General features: G+C 38.0%; 1 protein-coding gene across 3 annotated transcripts in view; it reads right to left on the reverse strand.

Moving 5' to 3' along the window:
* LOC127412113 (cGMP-dependent protein kinase 1-like) overlaps positions 1-20,828 on the reverse strand; it is an 87,615-nt gene that overhangs the window by 50,608 nt on the left and 16,179 nt on the right. For all 3 annotated transcript variants that reach the window (XM_051648200.1, XM_051648199.1, XM_051648201.1), the window contains exon 3: positions 14,649-14,762. In XM_051648200.1, the coding sequence (XP_051504160.1) occupies positions 14,649-14,762 (114 nt within the window). The remainder of the gene's footprint in view (positions 1-14,648; positions 14,763-20,828) is intronic.

Below are 20,828 nucleotides of genomic sequence, written 5' to 3' on the forward strand. Positions count from 1 at the left end.
AATTAACTCACAAAACAACATTCAACAAAAGTACTTTCAATAGGTGCTGAGATTTTCAAAAGATGGGCGACTGAAAGCTTTTTTATAACAATAACAGATAAATAGCACTGTAAAATGTTTTGGGAGGATTCTTGAAGTTGTTATATTGGCCTTGGTAAAAAGATCTACCCCCAAGTCTTTCTGATATTCTGGTTCCTGCAATAAACTGCATGATTTCAGGCATCAATAATGACTATAGCACAAATGGTGCAGGACGAGTTACATGCAAGTATAATACTTTGGTTAGGGATTTGTTCAAAATCCCTAATCCTATGAGGGATTTAGCAAGCACCATTAATTTTGTGGAATAACAGGTAAAGAACAATTCTTGACAGCGAGCTCTTCTCTTCTCTTCTCTTCTCTTCTCTTCTCTTCTCTTCTCTTCTCTTCTCTTTTCTTCTCTTCCCTTCCCTTCCCTTCCCTTCCCTTCCCTTCTCTTTAGTTAACCCAGTTCAGATCCTCTGAAGCAATCCAGCTGGTTTTGGGTGAGAACAGACCAAAATGTAACTCCTTTTTCATTGTATATCTTGACAGCAGTCTCACTGGCAATCACGTTTTCAAGCTTGATTACACTTCTTATAGCGCCATCTAGTGCTCTGCGCATGCGTCAAGCACTAGGAAGTGTAATCAAGCTTGAAATCATGATGGTGCCTGGAGACTACAATGGCAAGATGTACAGCAAAAACATATTATAAAAAAAAAGTTATATTTTGGTCTGTTCTCACCCAAAATCAACTGGATCACTTTAGAAGATATTGACTAAACCACTGGAGTCGTATGGATTACTTTTATGCTGACTTTATTTCCTTTTTGGAGCTTCTTAGGTCAGTTAGGATCACTACTTTATTTTAAGAATGTGAAATGTCAGAATAATAGTAGAGAGAAGGTTTTGTTCCTTTCATCACATTCCCAGTGGAATGTGATGAAAGACTTTGTTAGTATTTGGTAGCATTGCCTTTAAATTGTTTAACTTTTTGGGTAGCCTTCCACAAGCTTCTCACAATAAGTTGCTGGAATTTTGGCCCATTCCTCCTGACACAACTGGTGTAACTGAGTCAGGTTTGTAGGCCTCCTTGCTCGCACATGCTTTTTTAGTTCTGCCCACAAATTTTCTATCGGATTGAGGTCAGGGCTATGTGATGGCCACTCCAATACCTTGACTTTGTTGTCCTTAAGCCATTTTGCCACAACTTTGGAGGTATGCTAGGGGTCATTGTCCATTTGAAAGACCCATTTGCAACTGAGCTTTAACTTCCTGGCTGATGTCTTGAGATGTTGCTTCAATATATCCACATAATTTTCCTTCCTCATAATGCCATCTATTTTGTGAAGTGCACCAGTCCCTCCTGCAGCACAGCACCCCCACAACATGATGCTGCCACCCCCATGCTTCACGGTTGGGATGGTATTCTTCGGCTTGCAAAACATAACGATGGTCATTATGGCCAAAAAATTTCATTTTTGTATCATCAGACCAGAGGAAATTTCTCCAAAAAGTAAGATATTTGTCCCCAAGTGCACTTGCAAACTGTAGTCTGGCTTTTTTATGGCGGTTTTGGAGCAGTGGCTTCTTCCTTGCTGCGCAGCCTTTCAGGTTATGTCGATATACACTACCGGTCAAAAGTTTTGAAACACTTGACTGAAATGTTTCTCATGATCTTAAAAATCTTTTGATCAGAAGGCGTATGCTTAAATGTTTGAAATTAGTTTTGTAGGCAAAAATATAATTGTGCCACCATATTAATTTATTTCATTATAAAACTAAACATTAATAAAAAATTAAAAAAAAGTTTTTGAAATGGATGACTTGGACCAAATAATAAAGAAAGGCAGCCAATAAGTTCCCAACATAGATGGGAACTCCTTCAATACTGTTTAAAAAGCATCCCAGGGTGATTCGTCAAGAAGTTGGTTGAGAAAATGTCAAGAGTACATGTCTGCAAATTCTAGGCAAAGGGTGACTACTTTGAAGATGCTAAAATATAACACAGTATTGATTTATTTTGGATTTTGTTTAGTCACAACATAATTCCCATAGTTCCATTTATGTTATTTCAAAGTTTTGATGACTTTACTATTATTCTAAGATGTGAAAAAAAAAAATCATAAAAAAAAAAAACAAAAAAACAATTATAATAAAGAATGAGTAAGTGTTTCAAAACTTTTGACTGGTAGTGTAGGACTCTAAATGTGGATATAAAGACTTGTCTGCCTGTTTCCTCCAGCATCTTCACGAGGTCCTTTGCTGTTGTTCTGGGATTGATTTGCATTTTCGCACCAAACTACATTCATCTCTAGAAGACAGAATGTGTCTCCTTCCTGAGCAGTATGATGGCTGCATGGTCCCATGGTCTTTATACTTGCACACTATTGTTTGTACAGATGAACATGGTACCTTCAGGCATTTGGAAATTGCTCCCAAGGATGAACCAGACTTGTGGAGGTCCACAGCAAAGAGACACAGAGTTTGAAGGTAGGCCTTAAAATACATCCACAGGTACGCCTCCAATTCAGTACACCTCCCATCAGAAGCAAATTGGCTAATTGCCTAAAGGCTTGACATCATTTTTTGGAATTTTTCAAGCTGCTTAAAGGCACAGTTAACTTAGTGTATGTAAACTTCTGACCCACTGGAATTGTGATGTAGTCGATTAAAAGTGAAACAATCTGTCTGTAAACAATTGTTGGAAAAATGACTTGTGTCATGCACAAAGTAGATGTCCTAAACGACTTGCCAAAACTATAGTTTGCTAATATTAAATCCGTGTAGTGGTTAAAAAATTAGTTTTAATGACTTCAACCTAAGTGTATGTAAACTGACTTCAACAGTACAGAGCTGAGATATTCTTCTAAAAATCTTTGTTTGTGTTCAGCAGAAGACAGAACGTCATACATATCATAGATGGCATGCGGGTGAGTAAATGATGAGAGAATTTTCATTTTTGGGTGAACTATCCCTTTAATTCAAAAGGAAATAAGTATATTTGTTTTAAATGTTTTTGTCTTGTTTTAAGCATATACCACACTAAATGTTGTTAATAAATAAGACTTAATATCTAATGTCATTTTGCATCTCAAGTAAATGTAATTTGTTTAAAGGGTGTTTAGATACTTTTCCTTGAAAACATGACAATAATAGTGATTAAAAAAGGTTTTTGGCTGTGTATGAATATCTATGTTGCTGATCCAAGTTTATCTGACTGTTAACTTTTTCGTTCAATTGTAAAGTGCAAAGAGCAAAAAAACAAAACAGACAGCCCTGGTAGATTTATTTTTTAGTGCCAAAAAGCCAGTCTCCAGACGGGTGGCTATTTACCCTTTAAAACACCCACTCTCTGCTGTGTATTAAAAACCAAACTCAGGGAGAGAGAGTGAGCAAAATCATCTCCTGTTTGGAACCATAATGGAATTCATACCTCTGGCAGATCACAATTCATCAGATACACACATAAGCTTAACAACATCCACCTACACAACTGCCACGCAACATATGTTCATGAAGACAAACATTACTTGAGTCACATTTCAATTTTACTCCATATTTACCTGAATCTAAATCCCTAAAGCCATCTCAAATGTCTATTTAACAAAACCTAGCTTAGCTTCCATCCACTGGTTTACAGTGCATTCAGAAAGTATTCAGACCCCTTAATTGTTTCACATTTTGTTGTAACCTTATGCTAAAATGTTTTAAATATTTTACTTTCACATCTATCTACACTCCATATCCCATAATGACAAAGCAAAAACCAGATTTATGATAACTCTGCAAATTTATTAAAAAGAAAAAACTGAAATATCACATTAACATAAGTATTCAGACCCTTAACTCAGTACTTAGTTGAAGCACCTTTGGCAGCAATTACAGAGTCCTTTAGGTGCTTTTTTATGTGTCTTGCACTGAGGAGAGGCTTCCGTCTGGCCACTCTGCCATAAAGCCCAGATCGGTGGAGTGTTGCAGTGATGGTTGTCCTTCTGCAAGTTTCTCCCATCTCCACACATGATCTCTGGAGCTCAACCAGAGTGACCATCGGGTTCTTGGTCACCTCTCTTACCAAGGCCCTTCTCCCCGATTGCTCTGTTTGGCCAATTTTTTTGTAGCCTTCCCCAGATCTGTGCCTCGATACAATCCTGTTTCTAGCTCTGCAGGCAGTTCCTTTGACCTCATGGCATGGTTTTTGCTCTGATATGCATTTTCAGCTGTGAGACCTTATAGAGACAGGTGTGTGCCTTTCCAAATCATGTCCAATCAAAGTGTAGAAACATCTCAAATATGATAAAGAGTAATGGGATGCACCTGAGCTAAATTTTTAAATGCAAAGGGTCTGAATAATAATGTCAGTGTAATATTTCAGTTTTTTTATTTTTAATAAATTTGCAAAGTTAACATATATATATATATATATATATATATATATATATTCATTATGAGGTATGGGGAGTAGATTGATGTGAAAAAGCATTTTAGCATAAGGCTGCAACATAACAAAATGTGAAAACAATGAAGGGGTCTGAATACTTTCTGAATGCACTGTATAGCTGTGTCTCATTTCAAAGGCCTCATTTAAAAAAAGCCTTGTTTAAACGAGATGGGCTTCGTAGGACAAACGGAAACAGAACTTATCATAGTTGCTATAACAGCACACCACTCTTTAACAAGCACAAGCGCTTTGAGTGAGAAGGGAACAAAGTCCCTTTGGAAGGGAATGTATGAGGTAAATTTTACAGGTGTACTTTTAGTCTATAACACTTTATTTCAATTACTGTATTTATTACTACAATTATACATCTTATATACTCTGTACCTGTCTACTGAGGTACTTCAACTTTTGAATTAACATTACTTGCATTTGATCATAATTTTTTCTGGAAAATTATGTTCATTTCCGTTGAAGCAAAGAATTGTAGGTTGTGAGTGCCCTCGAAGGATACCCCTCATGCATCCTATGAAATCCTGTGAAAGAAGGTTGCATTCGAAGGCTGCATTCGGAGTGTCCTCCTCTCTTTTCTGAAACGAGACAGCCTTGATGCCGTATGTGGCCAACAAATGCGACCTCCGGAGGATACAGTCTTCGAAACAAGGCACAGCTAATGTATGCATATCAGACGCCTGAGGAAATGGCAATCACTACAGCTGGAAGCAGATTTTATTTCTGGTCAGGGGCTATACACATTTTCCAAAGACAAATGTGTAACTGTGTGGTTAGGGCAAGGCGATATATCACGATATACTTGTGATGGTTTTGCAGAAAATATAAAATCAAGCAACACTGTGAATTTAACAGTGATTTAAATGCAGCTTTTATTTGCCGCTTAAGTTTCCTAAATAGCCATTGGGCTAAGGGACTGTTCAAACCAAATGCGCTAAAAAAAGCAAATATACTGTTAAAGAACACAGGTGTCTAGAGACATGTTTTTAAAAGTTCTTTTTAACTTGACACGGTGTCTAAGAAATGTGCCGATTCTTTACGAGACACAGCTCAATAACGTTCAAATATGTCCGCATTTCTGCATAAAAAAAATATATATATATAAATAAATTGAAAATAGCTCAGACAGATGCAAATTAATTAATTGTCACTGGTTTAATTTTGCAATCCCTCTGTGACTAGTGACTTCCGAGTATAAAGGCACATAGTAGCCCCCGTGAGCCAATTTTTGCTTTAAAATGTTTTACCCGCAGGAAGCAGACACCCCCCGTCTCACAGCCTGCCGCCAAGAACCCGAGGAAGGCTTCTAGCCGCCCCTGAGACGGGTGAGCCATCCTGGGCCACACACCCGGTGTTTACGGCCATCGTTATTGTGATCGCCGGACAATGCACATTTATGGGAGGCACGATGCTGTGGAGGCGGGCCCCCCGCCCCTGCGCGCCCAGCTGCAACACAACACACCTGCCCGGGCAGTTGTGACGGATTACGAGGACGGTTGCGCTCCCCAACCTGTCGCGATGGCTGACCAGGACCGCTGATTTGGCTATGCGATTCAGTTTGCCAGGCACCCACCTGGATTCAGCGGTGTCCATTTACCTCAAGTGTAGGGCGAGAACGCAGCTGCCCTCCCGCGAAGATCGCGTCCCTTCTGCGGATGGACGCGGTAAAGCCTGTTCCTCCAGCCGAGATGAAGAAGAGGTTCTACAGCCAAGAAGGGGGGTTCTTCATCGTACCAAGGAAAGGCGGTGGGTTGCGGCCATTCCCAGACCTGAGAGTTTTGAACCGGGCCTTGCACAGACTCCCGTTCAAGATGCTGACGCGGAAACGCATTTTAGCGAGCGTCCAGCATCAGAATTTGTTCGCGTTAGTAGACCTGAAGGACGCGTACTTCAATGTCTCGGTTTCACCTCGGCACAGGCCCTTTCTTTGGTTCGCCTTCGAGGGCCGGGCACACCAGTACAAGGTCCTCCCCTTCGGTCAGTCCCTGTCGCCCCACGTCTTCACAGAAGTCGCAGAGGCAGACCTTGCCCCGCTAAGGGAAGTGGGCGTCCGCATCCTCAACTGTCTTAACAACTGGCTAGCTCTAGCTCACTCTCGAGACTTGTTGTGTGCACACAGGGACCTGGTGCTCAGGCACCTCAGCCGGTTGGGGCTTTGGGTAAACTGGGGAAAGAGCAGCTCTCCCCGGTACAGAGCATCTCTTTTTTTGGATTGGAGTTACACTCAGTCTCTATGATGGCGCGCCTCACGAGCGAGCGCAAGCAGTCATTGCTGAACTGCTTGAAGTTGTTCAGGCAGAGCATGGCAGTCCCACTGAAGCATTTTCAGAGGCTCCTGGGGCATATGGCGTCCTCGACGTTGGTCACGCCGTTCGGGTCGATACATATGATACCGCATCAGCACTGGCGTCAGACTCGAGTTGCGAGGTGGGAATGGCGCTGCGGCACACATTGCGTGGTCGTCATGCCGATCTGCCGTTACCTGTTCAGCCCTTGGACGGGCCTTGCATTCCTACGGGCAGAAGTCCCCTTAGTGCAAGTACCCCAGGCACGTCGTGGTTAGGACAGACGCCTCCAAACATGGCTGGGGCGCCATGTGCAACAGGCACGCAGCCGCGGGCTCCAGGACAGGGCCGTGACTGCGTTGGCATGTCAACTGCCTCGAGTTGCTCGCAATGTTGCTCGCACTGTGGAGGCTTTGGCCATTGATCCAGGGCAAGCACATGTTGGTCCGGACGGAAAGACCTATGAAGACCTATGGCGGTGTGGAAGACATGGAAGACCTATGGCGGCGCACCACAATGCAGTTGACGGTAAGTATTTAGGGAAGCATGACCTGATCATCAGGTTCCTTAGAGGCACAAGGAAGTTGAATCCTCCCAGACCGCGCTTCATTCCCTCATGGGATCTCTCCGTGGTCCTGCAGGGAGCCCCGTTGGAGCCCTGGGGTCAGTTGATGCAAATTCCACTCGCCAATTCCCATTGGCCTTTTCTTAAAGATCAGAGGTGTTTGGGGCTCCCAAGGGCAACCCCTAGTGTCACTACGTTGACACAACGTCTCGTTCCCTCCATCAGAAAAAGGAGGTTATGAAAGTAACCAGGATGTTCCTTTTGCTGTTCGTTACTATGTATTGATATATTGCTTCATAAATGAACATGATTAAATCTTAGTCTTTCTTGTGTCCAATTAGTGAAAACTGCAAAACATGCTTTAGTTACCATTTAACTAGATTTATTTTATTATTATTTAACTAGAATTTTACCGTATTTTACTTCATGCATAAGGCTACAACAGCTCTTTGGTCGAAATGATGGTTCCTCTGCTTGAAAAAAATAAAACCACCCATTTAAGCCAAAAGTTAAGTTTCCCTGCAGACCATTAGCACCCAGAGATTCATTCCAGTGGCGCTGATAAAAAGGAAGTTCTCAATTAACATAAAGATAGAAGCTATGTGGTCAGAGCGGACGCATGTCTCAGCATGCTCTCTGATATCACATCAGTTAATTTTATTCATGAGCGAGCCAGAACTTATAACAAAAGAACTTGCCCTGACACGACCTGTTCTCTGCCAACCCTATACTGGCAGACTTATTTTGTCCATAAATTCAGACTGACTATGTTATGATCTACTGGTACGTTTCAAAGGTGTCAGACACTGTCACAAAGACAGAGGCCATTTTCAAAGCATGATATGAGTAAAATATATTTTTATTTACTTGCAATTCCTAAATGAAATGAATGACTTCCAGTCACGTTGTTGCTAAAAATTGCTGTCAGTGTGAATTAGGGATGTGCTATGGTGGCCGACCAATCGACTAATCATCCAACAACTGACTAGCCGATTAGTGGGGTTGACTACTAACATTAATATTTTTAGTAGTGGTGGTTTTAATGTGAGATGCAATTCTCATATTAATTGAGAGATGCAACTTAATGGAAAGCATTTTTGCACTTAAAAAACAGTCAGCACAGTAGAACCCCCTGAACGACGTTTTGTCTCATTAATGCTTTAAGTTTAGTCCATTTATGCACCGCTGCTGTTACAGCCATCTAAGCACTGCATCAACAATAAATTTCAAGACGATCACTGTCAGAAGTTAAATGCTCTGCTGTGAGTAATGTTCCTGTATTTGTGAGGTGTTTTGTAGAAATTAAAGTATTTTGCTGATTCTGTCAGACTTAAATACTGCTTAAATAAATAGTTACAGTTAGAAAGGTTAAACTGCTCAATGTCGTGAACTAGTGTGTACCCGCATCATTATCTTGCAATTCTGCACTTTTGACTGCGCAGCAAGGATCGCCTTGAGACTCCCAATCTCTCTGTTTACATTGAAACAAGTGATTCTGCAGCAGGATGCACATAAACGGTTTTGTGTCATTCTTTATTGGAGCCTTTCTTATGTCTTTCTTACTTTGATAGTTTTGTGCAATAAGATGTTATAGTTATTTAGCCTTTTTATTTGTTGAATATCCGTGCATATATCCCTCTGAAATGCGTCTGATCGGGGTCACATTACCATAACGGAGCCTAATTATATTTTATTATCCTTAACACATACAGTACTAGTCGACTAGTCATTCAAACAACAAATCGACTAGTCGATTATGAAAATAGTAGTTTTGCACACCTCTAGTGTGAATAGGGTTAGGCAGTGGCAGATACGCAAGTCAATACGAAATATTCAAGGTTTAATTTTTTATCTAATCTTAAATTTTGACTAAAGAAAACTTTAACTATGACCAAAATGATCTACAAAACAAAGTTTTGTTAAGCTGAATTAAAACTGTGGAGAGAACAGAGTAACCTTTTGTTTTATGGTCCAGAATAAACCTTTGTTCAATCACAAATGCATGTGGAAATGATGAAGGTGACAACGGTTTCATGCTTTTAGAAGGATGTTTTCTTCAAATGTAGTATGATTCAGTGAATCATTCAAGAGAGATGACAGAAAATTGAAACCTCAGGTAAAGAGAGAAAACTGGAAAAAATATTCTCAAAACATAAATGCACGGCATCCCTTATAAATAGCAGATTCAGGCCAGTATTGAACAGAGTTGAGATTTTCATTGCTGCTCTTTCTCTAGAGAAATAATGCTGCCATCATATCAACATTTATATTATATATATTTACAAAAAAAAAAAAAGAATTATATTATATATATTAATTTCAGTGGTAAGAAGAAAAAGAAATCAACGCAATCCTCGTCTGCCAATAAAGGGGAGTCGACAAACACAAGAATACGATAAAGATTCTAGAGAGAGAGAGAGAGAGAGAGAGAGAGAGAGAGAGAGAGAGAGAGAGAGAGAGACAAACAGGTGAAAACCCTAAAGCAATTCTTTTATTTTGTGGCCTCTACTGTTTACAGACTTTCAGGGAGAATTTCATCTTTAAATGAGCTTTGAGCTTTTGTGCCATTACAGTAATCTCTCCAAAATGATAGATGTTATCTCAAATGAAATGAAAAGAGATTAAAAAAAAGATAAGATCTTGAATAAGGCTGTTATCTCAAATGTACAAGTGTTTCAGCATTTGGCGTGAATATTGTGCTTGTGTCCATTAAAGACAGGCTACAACATTTGCTGCCATAACAGTTTGTTAAATGCATCAGATTAGATGACAATATGTTATTATGTATGATCTTAATCCCATGAAACCACACCACCAGAATTAAATTTGGACCACACAAAAAAAGCTTATTCTGGAGAAGTACCGTTTAGACAGTAAGCGGCTTTCAGACTGATATGTACATTATGTTTATGTAACATTTACTGTAGGAGCAGACATATCTGAAATCTGACATAACTCTGAAAATAAAGTAGAATACAGTATATAGTAGTGCTTTTTACTTGCTACTAGATTCAATTTCATGAACACTGAGAATTTTGGCAAATTCACCAACTAGTTCTTCCTTAGAAGAGCTCATTACAGCACCCTAGGAACCTGTAAAAACAGCGGATATGTGCACCCTACCTCCAGAAAATGGCTTAGCAGTCAGCCAATCAGATTAGAACTGCCGATTTTAGCCAGCTTTGCTCATATTTGTTTACAGCAGATCATGATGGCAGCACAACAGTTTTAACTAAAACCAAAACACCTCGAGCATCGGTGTTTATTTCTCAGCTGGATCGCTTCATACAGAAAATAAAACATGCGCTGCTAAATTTGTTTTGACCAAAGCAAGTTCTGTCTGAAATGCAAACTGATCCCTTACTAAGTATTTTGTCACAATCAAACAAAACAAAACAACACAAATCACATCTAAAACTCCAACTGTTCTATCGAGTCTTCATCAAACTACTGCAGGGCCACAGTTTGAGGTTTCTTATTTAGTGCCAGGATGGTCTTATCTATGAGTACATCTCTCAAACTTTCATTTTCAGTTTTTAAATCCTCTTGGACAGAAGTAAACAAACTCTAAATCGTAGCTGGCAAACCAGCAAATGAAGGTGCCAAGTCAAACGGTTACTGATGGAGCATTTGTTTGTCAGCATAGGAAAACTTTCATTTGTGGCACTTGCTAAGCCCTTACTTCTTTACCTTGATTTTGGGGTGAAATATGACCCAGGTATGTTAAAGCTGAAGAGTGTAATTTCTGCACCACAAGCACCATCGAACATAATTGCAAAAATACAAATTATTTTTAAACAGCTTTCCAAATACGCCCCCCATATGCTGTTGATCAAACAAACAGATAGTCTCACTCCCAACTCACGGCATTGGTTGAGTCAATATTGTTGTGTCAGGGCGGAGGGGTCGCTTAAAACAGAGGAATTGTTTAGGGCTGTAACTTTCTATCATTTTTGTAATAGAGTAATCTAACGATTATTCTGATGATTAATCGAGTAATCGGAAAAAATACTTAATTCAGATTGCATAAATTTATCGAGGTGAAGTCACGTTTGGCTAAAATGCATTCATTAGCATAAGTTTTGATGTACTCCATGACTGAATAACAATAACAAAACAATTGTGCAAACAATATCTAAGACACCCAAAGCAGATCTATAATATAAAAAAAAAAAGATACAAATTAAGCGGACAGAGATTGGCTACTCCAGGTGTGCCCAACATTTTTTTAATGCATGATCTACTTTTTCTTTAACTAGTTCAACGCGATCTACCCATTTCAGTTTTGAACTGAATTAAATCAAGAAATCGCGAACGCCCTAGAATTTTAACAGCACCACAGAGACACAGTGTTTACAGTTTTTTAGAAAATTAACCTAGCAGCTCCAGTTTAAAAGCAAAAAATACAATTATTGGTTACTATATTGGCCACAATGAACTGTGAATTATTGGTTATAGGTATCTGCCCAGAAATTCCACATTGGTGCATCCCTAGTTTATAGCAAATAAAGGTAAAAAACCTGTATAACATCTAGACACTTCCAAAGACTAATAGCGGCAGTAAAGACTCATATTCTCTCAAGCAAAAGAAAAAGATGCCATATTAAACTTTTGCTGTAATATGTTTGTTTTCCTTCAGGGTCATAATGTGCTTGCTAAGAGTGGGTCAGTGTTTCTCTTACAATATCTGTAGAGCATCCACTGGGGTACAATAATTACAACAGAGTAATGTGATAAAGAGCCTTTATCTTGCATCGCCCTTTCAGGGGAATGAATCATTGGGCTTTCTCTCTTCTCTGTTGAGTCCTCCTCTGCTCTGTTGTTTATAGCTATGAAAAGACAGGGCAGCAGTACGGTGGGTGAGATCACTGCAGGTCAACAGCACTTTAAGCACTGGTATATCTGTGCTGATTCCCCTGTGCATTCTAATACTCTAAGCCACAGCTTCTCCAGAAAACTCATTTACATGCTAACACCACTGGAAACCAAATACAACAAAAGGTGTGTGTTTAAGAGAGAGAATGAGAGAGAGAAAGAGAATTAACAACACAGCAGCTATGCAAAAGATTTTGATGTCATAAATAACTAGATCTTTACATTTTTTTTTAAGAAAAAAAAGATCGCTAACTTTGCCAAGTCAAAATCCTCATTTCTCTATAATATTCTGGTCTCTAGATAGGGCTCGGGTGCCTTCTTCAATAAGTCTGTGGAATTTTTACCCATTAACAAGCACACACAAAATTTGAATTGAATTAAAGGTTTAACACAAATGGATGTGTATGGACAGCATTGGTGTCACGCTGATGATTAAAACAGAAATTATTTCTGATGCATTCCTCAGTTGGTAAAATAAGCACAAATCATGTTTACACTTTCACACTTACAATGGAAGTCTAAGGGGCATGTGATTAATAGCAAAGATGTGCAATTAATTAATTGTGTTTTTTGATCTGTAAAGTTGTATAAATCATCCTTTTGAGGTAAGACTACTTTTCAAGGTTGATGTAAAAAGTGTTTTACAGATACATCACGCTGCATCATGTTCCTGTGGTAACCTTGTGCATATCAAGTGAAAGTTTACATGAGTTAAGACATGCACATAAAAGGATGTTCAATGCTTTCAAAACAGTGTGACAATTGTATGTTTTTTGTGTTTTTTAGGTGATGGACATTTGCCCGTTTGGCATTCATTGTACGAGCATTACTGTACACACATTTTCGGTTCTTTTTACCAACCAAGTCATTTTTTTACAATTATTTTTTTTTTTGCGGGAATCAAGATTAAATTGTATTTAACCTAAAATATTACTTACATAAACTGAAGCGAAAATAACTGAATTGAATGAGAATTCTCCAGACTCTTCTGCAAGTGAGATTAGAGATTGCTTTGCTCTAATGGCAGTCATGCACACAGTCATGTGTCACATTTGGCCATGTGTGGGGAGATCAGACACATGAATGTCCCCTAATCCCAGCCCAGCTCACTTTCTGTCCCAGACGCTAACCAGAGAACCAGAGTGCAGGCTCACAGGAAGCATAAACACTGCCAGAATAGAGAGAGAGCTGACGGAGAGAGGATGGAAAAACAGAGCCAAGCAAAGGAAAAAAAGATAATATGTATGAAAGAGAATGATGGCACAAAGAAAAAGAAAATGAAGAGAAGAATGGAATAAGAAATGAAGAAAAGGCTTGAAAATTATCCAGAAATGACAGCACACAGGCCTGTGCATATGAGATTATCTAGTTTAAAAAAAAATAATACTAATGGGATAACAATGGATTTTAATTACTGCTGTGTTAACTGGCTGGTAATTATATAATGAGAACCAGTAGCCAGAAATATTCTTAGAAATAAAATTCTTCTAAAAGGCATATTCAATGTTCAACACAAGTTCAGCTCAATCAACACAATTTGTGGCATAATGTTGATTACCACAAAAATGAATCAACTTTTCATTTAAAAACTTTTTTATTATTTAATAAAAAATATTTTAATTTAGCATTTTTGTTGTAATCAACATTATGCCAATAATTATTGTGTTAACATGATTTTAATGTGATAAAATCGCTTACAAACCTTTTCTCTGTTATATCCAATTTTACAACTTTGTTGCCTTGACAACGTAAAGATGTAAACACTGTTATTTATTAGTCCACCGCAAAAACAATGATTTAAACAACTTTACAGCTCAAACAATACACACATTTTAACAGAAAAATTGTAAGATGCATGTTTCTGCCTTTAAACCCTCCAAAAATTGGCCCCATTCACTTCCATTGCAAGTGCCTCACTGTAACCTCGAATTTTGATTTTTTTTTTTTTTTTTAAAGAAAAGGAGTAACAAATAGAAATACATTTTGTTGTAATCAACATTATGCCACAAATGCTGTTGATTAAGATTAACTTGTATTGAACCTGGAATATTCCTTTCACTACTATTTTCTTTTTATTTCCTAACTTAAGAAAAAATTATCAACTTCAAATATTTCACTTATTATTTCTTAGAATTTATCCTACTATCCTACTATTTATTTCTGTTCAACCCTCATATATATCTGAGTCCGGCCCCCTCTCTACTGATAAGAGCACAAATTAAAATCACAGATGGAGTGATTTCTAGTGTCACTGTTGTCTTCAGTCATACTGAGAATTATTTGTCCCGGGAGGAAATCCCACAGTAGCAAGATAGGAAATGTGTCCTGGATGAAACTCAGACTGTAAATCAGTATATTACCACTGCGCTTAGAGAGCAAAATACCCCAAAATTTCCCTTTGAAAACTGTTTGCTTGAGTCATCAGAATTACTTCATTCGCTACTGTGTACTCACTTCTCACAGTGGCCGTCCTGGTGCAGTTATAAAGGATGGCAAGTTCTCCAAACACTTTTCCTGGTCCCATAGTGCATAACTTCAATCCTTCTTTAGTCACTTCAACTTTCCCCTCTGGAATAAAAACATTTAGACATACTTCAATAATTTATAGGCATGTTAAATCACAACTTTATATGTTTGGAAACTAGTTCATAACCAGTCTGTGAACAATTCAGTGAAATTTGCACACCCACTTGAACAATCTTGAACATGACTTTTAATCCACTGCATTGGAATCTCCCACAACTTTTCACAAACAAGTCCATGTCACATAGAAGAAAGTAATATTTTATGAGGCCTTTTATAATGTTTCATTTTAAACACTATTTGTCTCAATTGTGATGGAATTAGACAAGAGAGAATAGGATGACAGAACTGATAGAACTGACTGATAGGAAATTATATGCTGTGCCCGACAGGTGCTTCATCACACACACAAAAAAAGAGGGCAGCTTTTCTCAATTTTCAACAGACAAGCAGACACATAGGTGATGACACAGGTGAAAAACAATGTGAGATGAGACAGAGAGATGCAGAGAAAGGTATTGAAAAGGTGTGAAGGACATCTCAAGTTTTCAGATGAGAGAAAGAGAGAATAAACCTCTCCTTAGATGAGAAGAATGTAAGAATAAGAGAAAAGAGAGAGTTGATGACCCATATCTTCTAATGGACAATTTAAATAATCATTAATATTCGGCTCTGGCAAAAGAGGATTATGGCCTTGACCTTAATCAAACCTTTCTCCACATTCATTATGACAAGGGTCCAAAATTACTTTTTTGCAACACCTGCCAATGGCTGAAGTGCAATAATTTACCAGCCAAGAAACTTTACTTTTGCAGTATTTATTATTATTTTTTAATAAAAATGCCTTTTGTCTGAATGACAATTGGATTATTTAGCTGGGGGGTTTTTTTCTTCATATTTGTGACCAAAGCACAGAATCATACACAGCATGAGATTTACATCTCTAAGTTGAACTGCACCTGTCAAAAATACATTGTGATTTTGTTCCTCATATGTTTGTTTTGGTGCAAACAATATTCTCCATATGTGTTGTTAGGCCATCGTGGAGTTTTCGAGAAAAAATCTTTAGGCACCTTAGATAAATTCTGATTATAAAATTTCCTCCTGATGGATGTTCTCTAATGTATTTACACACTTACATTAAAGTGTGTACACAGGATAAAAAAATACAATCAAATGTTTTATGATCACATTAAAATGAGAGGTAAGAGCATGCAAATAATGTCTTAGGTACTGTTTTATCTTGGCATCAACAAGATAAAATTAGATTCAGGCTTAGAATTAATGAAAAGGTTACCCACAATAGGTCATATAAGTCCATCATTCAATTTGGCAGTTATTATTACAGTCATAAGGGAATTAAATATTAAAATGAACACAGCTTATCAGCACCACAGGACATGGTCAAAATTTTGAAACATGAAGATTAGCTATAATCTTTGTCATAAAGTCTAATAAATAAGTCTTTATACAGTGGCCCCAAAAATACATTGGACATTTAAACCATACTTAAAATGTATGGATTTCATTGCATTAGATAATACAATCAAACAAAGTGGCACATGCAAACAAGGGTAAGGGGTAAGGGTAAACTTTATTGTCCCGTATAGGAAATTTGTCTTGGGCTCAGAGCCGCTGCATATAAAATACAAAAATACAAATACACAAATACAAAAGAAAATACAAAAAATTATACAAACAGCCACATACAAAGAGGACTAATACAAATGATGCTCAGAACTAACTTTACTTGTCTTAGCTATTTTTGCTTTTACTTTTAACCAACTGGTCCTTAGGCGATTTTTAGTGGATGTAAGAAGTCGGTTGTAGTTCATCACAGAAAGGGCCTAAATACTTTTTGGCTCAGTTTTGAACAGCATATCTATTTTTATGGTTTAAAACTTAACAAACCTCTTTTGTGAAATATTTTATCTTGAAAATTCTGCTTGTGCTATCTTCCTTTAAAATAAATCCCACTTGATTTGTTAGTTTTATTTCTATTGAAATGATATGATTATATTTGTAAGTGTCTTAAATAGTGTCCAAATACTTTATGGGGCCACTGTGTCTACAGCATGTGTTTTTATTAAACAGAAAGTTAATTCAATAATTGGAGTAATATTCATGAAATTAAGCAGTGCAGGAGGTTTTTAAAGATTGTGAGCAAGAACAGGGTCAAAGTTGTAAGGTTCAGCACAAGGTTTGATCAAACTGAAAGGCTGTAGTAATTTTAAGCTCCTTAAATGTTTTTTCAAAAGCTAATACACCCACCACCAAAACAGGAAGTAATAATGTACAATAACGTGACCTCTAGTTCCTCCTGCGACAGACACAGGAAGCAATGACCCTTAAGGTCAAGGACATTGCTGTGAACAACTCATTACATTTCCCAACATGCACTGATGTGCTTCTTTGGTAAAAAATGCAAACATCTCTTGTGATGCCACATGGGGCACAGGCACTGACGTGTTAAGGGCTGGCACTGCAAGACGACAGGTGACCCCCCCCCCCCCCCCCCAACCTGTTCATAATGTTTGCTCTGTCAGGGTTATTAAGATGTATATTTCCGAGTACCCTTGAGCTTCTATTAATACCCTATAGCCAATCACCTATTGCCCATGATTCACAAATATGAAAAGAAAAAGGAGAGATGTTCGTCCAACATGGGCTCTACTAAATAAACATTAATAACTCAGGGACAGATGCTAAGTGATTAAATAGGCAGGAAAGAAATAATGCATGAAATGAAATCAAGAGTGTGGACTGCAGATAAGCCCACTGAAGACAGATATTAAATGATGGGAGATTGTCTTGTGTTTACTCTGCAAGCTAACAAGGAAATAACATTGAACGGGACATGATTAGATTGAATTGTGAAAAGCTAAACTTTTGGGGTATGATATTGTTGGTTCATTTGCCTCACCCATGCGGTCTTGGTTACGTCAGCAGAAAAGTTGTTTAAGAGTAGTGAAAGACCAATATGTCAACCAGGCAAATTAATCAGCCAATTGTTGTCTCATTTGAGAAGATCAGCATTATTTAAAGGTGCAATATGTAACAGTTTTCATGTAATATTCGCCTTTTTTTTGCCAATGTGTGAACGGCTTGTAACGCAACTTAAAAAATGAGCCCTTCCTGGACTTCCTAGGTTGCCTATTAAAGCCTGTAGACTGATTTTCATGTGAAGGGAGTGGGTCGGTTTTGCCGGGAAAATCCAAAGGAGGTGACGTTTATGCGCGCTCCCGAGAGCCTTGCATCAGACAGTAATAGCTTCTCTTCCGCTATTCAACAGCGACAATAAACTGCAACACTAGGTAACGTTATCTTAGAGATGAAATCCAGCAAACGTCTGGCACTCAGCACAAGACCGACTCCTACACAAACTCAGAGTAAGCCAAAAAAAAAAATGTATATACTGAATCCAGTCTGGCTAAGCGGAAACGTGATCGTGGTCGAGCAAAAACTAGAGTGAACATCGGCAGGGCATTTTATTCCTAGAGGGAACTTTGTTCAGTTTTGGAGATCAAAACCGACCCTGAATTGGCGTTCTTCTTAATGGACAGGTAAGCTTACATAACTGCAAAGCATGTGAAATATAGTGCCATAAGGATTGATCTGTGTAATTTTAGCTAGCTTGATCTTGCCTGCACAGTAACTGTCATAAACAATGTTAATCTGTAATTATTCAGCAAGGTAAACTACAATAACACATGAAATGAATGCTAGACAATGTTCAAGATAATGCAAAAAGACCCATTCATTAGTGTAATGTAACTTGGTTATACAGAAAATATATACAATCTATTATTATAAAACAATAGTGCATCGATATATCAAAATGACAGTTGTGATGGAATCACATCAATACTGAATTGTCAACATATTTATAATGTATAGTCTATTTTATCAAATTTAGCTAACAGCTATTGATAAAGCTGGCTAGCTAGCTAACGCCGACATAGGCTATCATATAAATGCAGTCAATGTATCATGCAAAGAAAAGTGATTACTTCAAACTACAGTCTCGCATAGTCAGAGCTATATCCACACTTTGTTTTAGCCCTGTTCCAGCACTGGAGAGTCAAATATAAAATACAGTCTCAAAGTTTGTAGTAAAACTGTCATAACTGTGTAATTTTAATTATGCAACCTCATCTGTCAGCATGATGTCGGTGAATCACGTTCAGTCTCTTTGTACTTTACGTCATTGTTTTGGCCGATGCTCACGTCCCTATGGAGTGCGCGAGCACGAGCAACAGGTCGCTGGCTGCAGTTCACTTAATGGCCACAGGTGTCATTAATAACAAGGGTTTCTGAATCTTACATACTGCACCTTTAACAGAAGTGTTAGTTAACCCTTGCATCAATTCCAAAATCTACTGATGTTGTCTGTTTTTAGAGAATTTTGAGTCAGTATTGTGTAAACTAAATGTTTCATTCGTTTTAGCAATTTTGTGCACATCTCATCTGTCATCGAGTTGTATTATGTGGTATTGTCTTGTGGGTTATATCGGCCATTAAAAACTCATATTGCCCGACCACTATTTCAGGGACGGATAGAGTTATTACATACTGATGAAAACAAACAATTTTAACTTTAGAATAAAAAGTACTGATGAATCATAAAAAGACAAGAACATTTTTAAGTAAACAGGGTCAAATCTGATTTAATATTTTCTTTAAAAGAACAGTTCACCCAAATATTTAAATTCTGTCATAATTTACCATGTTGTTGTTATGTCTTTCCAAACCTGTTTGACTTTATGTAGAAAAAAAAAGAGACATTTTAATTAATATTTCAGTCTGTCTTTGGAATACAATAGCTGTAGATAGGGACACCCTTTAATGCTTAGGAAAGGACTCAAAAACGTAGTCAATTGACTCTTTGTTAAGCTCCGACATTCTTGGCTACCGTTGCTCGCTCTGACAAGCTTTGCAGAACTTCCCATAGTAATGAATGGGAGAGTGCTGTGAATGGCGCGTTTTTTTTTTTTTGGCACAACTGTAAACAATCATTACTTGACATTATTTGATCATTACGTTACTTGAAAAGAAAAAAAAGCGGCATTTGATGGCGATTACTCACCTGATAACATTAGTGAATGTGAACAGAACTGCTCATAATGTCTCATAACACACTCACTATGATGCTGTGAACTTTTTATTTACTATCGCCTTTACTAAGACCTGAATAAATACATTAATGAATTAACATTATGTTATTATCTTTCATTTACCTTGGAGCAAATGTAGGTGTCCTTGCTGATGTCATTCATATTCATTTGGGAATGAGGGCTGACACAGTATAATCCATAGCATGATCTTATCGTGATTTATTTAAAGATTTAAAAAAACAAATAAAACATAGTGCACGTATCCAATCTAGGTCCCTTGTGTCACTATTACAAGTGACACAGCAACAAAAAAACGTAATGTTTCTTTGGACAATTTCTATAAAATTCCACTTAAAACTACTCAAACACAAATTACTCCCATAGACTCACATTGGAAAAAAGCGAATGATTGTCAGAGAAATGGCGGACCCCCCCACCCCCCACCCCTACAACCGCCCTGCTCTGAAGAGTTTGTTTCTCTTTCTAAGAGAAAATCCCAAAGGAATGGTCCTCTTTCTCCCTCTCTCCCATGTCCTTTCTCTCCAAATCCTGTGTTCTCCCTGATCTACAGATTATTTCTATGGCAATATCTGAACAAAGCAGAGCTAATGTTGATTAAGCAGTTTGTTTCTCTGAGTATGTATGATCATATTTGTTTTATTATTATAGACAAACAACACATCATATTGCACTGTTTTAAAACCTAGTGAATTGCCTATGGAAGCTACATTTTAAAGCACCTTGGGCATGCTCCAGACACAAAAGCAGTTCCAAAGGGTAGGCATCTTAAATATGCTGCCTTCTAAAATGCACACAATTTGTGTGGCAAACACTATTTGAGTTGCTGCCTATAAAGAACGTTTCAAATCGATCACCAATGAGGAAGCTGCCAATGCAGGCACTAGGCAGCAAGGAAGCTCACTAGGTTTTGAAAAAGAGCTAATGTGTTCTGGGATTTTATACAGCAGATATGCACTCACTCTATCCCTCTCTGTAT

The sequence above is a fragment of the Myxocyprinus asiaticus genome, chromosome 21 (genome assembly GCF_019703515.2).
Source record: "Myxocyprinus asiaticus isolate MX2 ecotype Aquarium Trade chromosome 21, UBuf_Myxa_2, whole genome shotgun sequence".
In the NCBI taxonomy this organism is placed as follows: Eukaryota; Metazoa; Chordata; class Actinopteri; order Cypriniformes; family Catostomidae; genus Myxocyprinus; species Myxocyprinus asiaticus.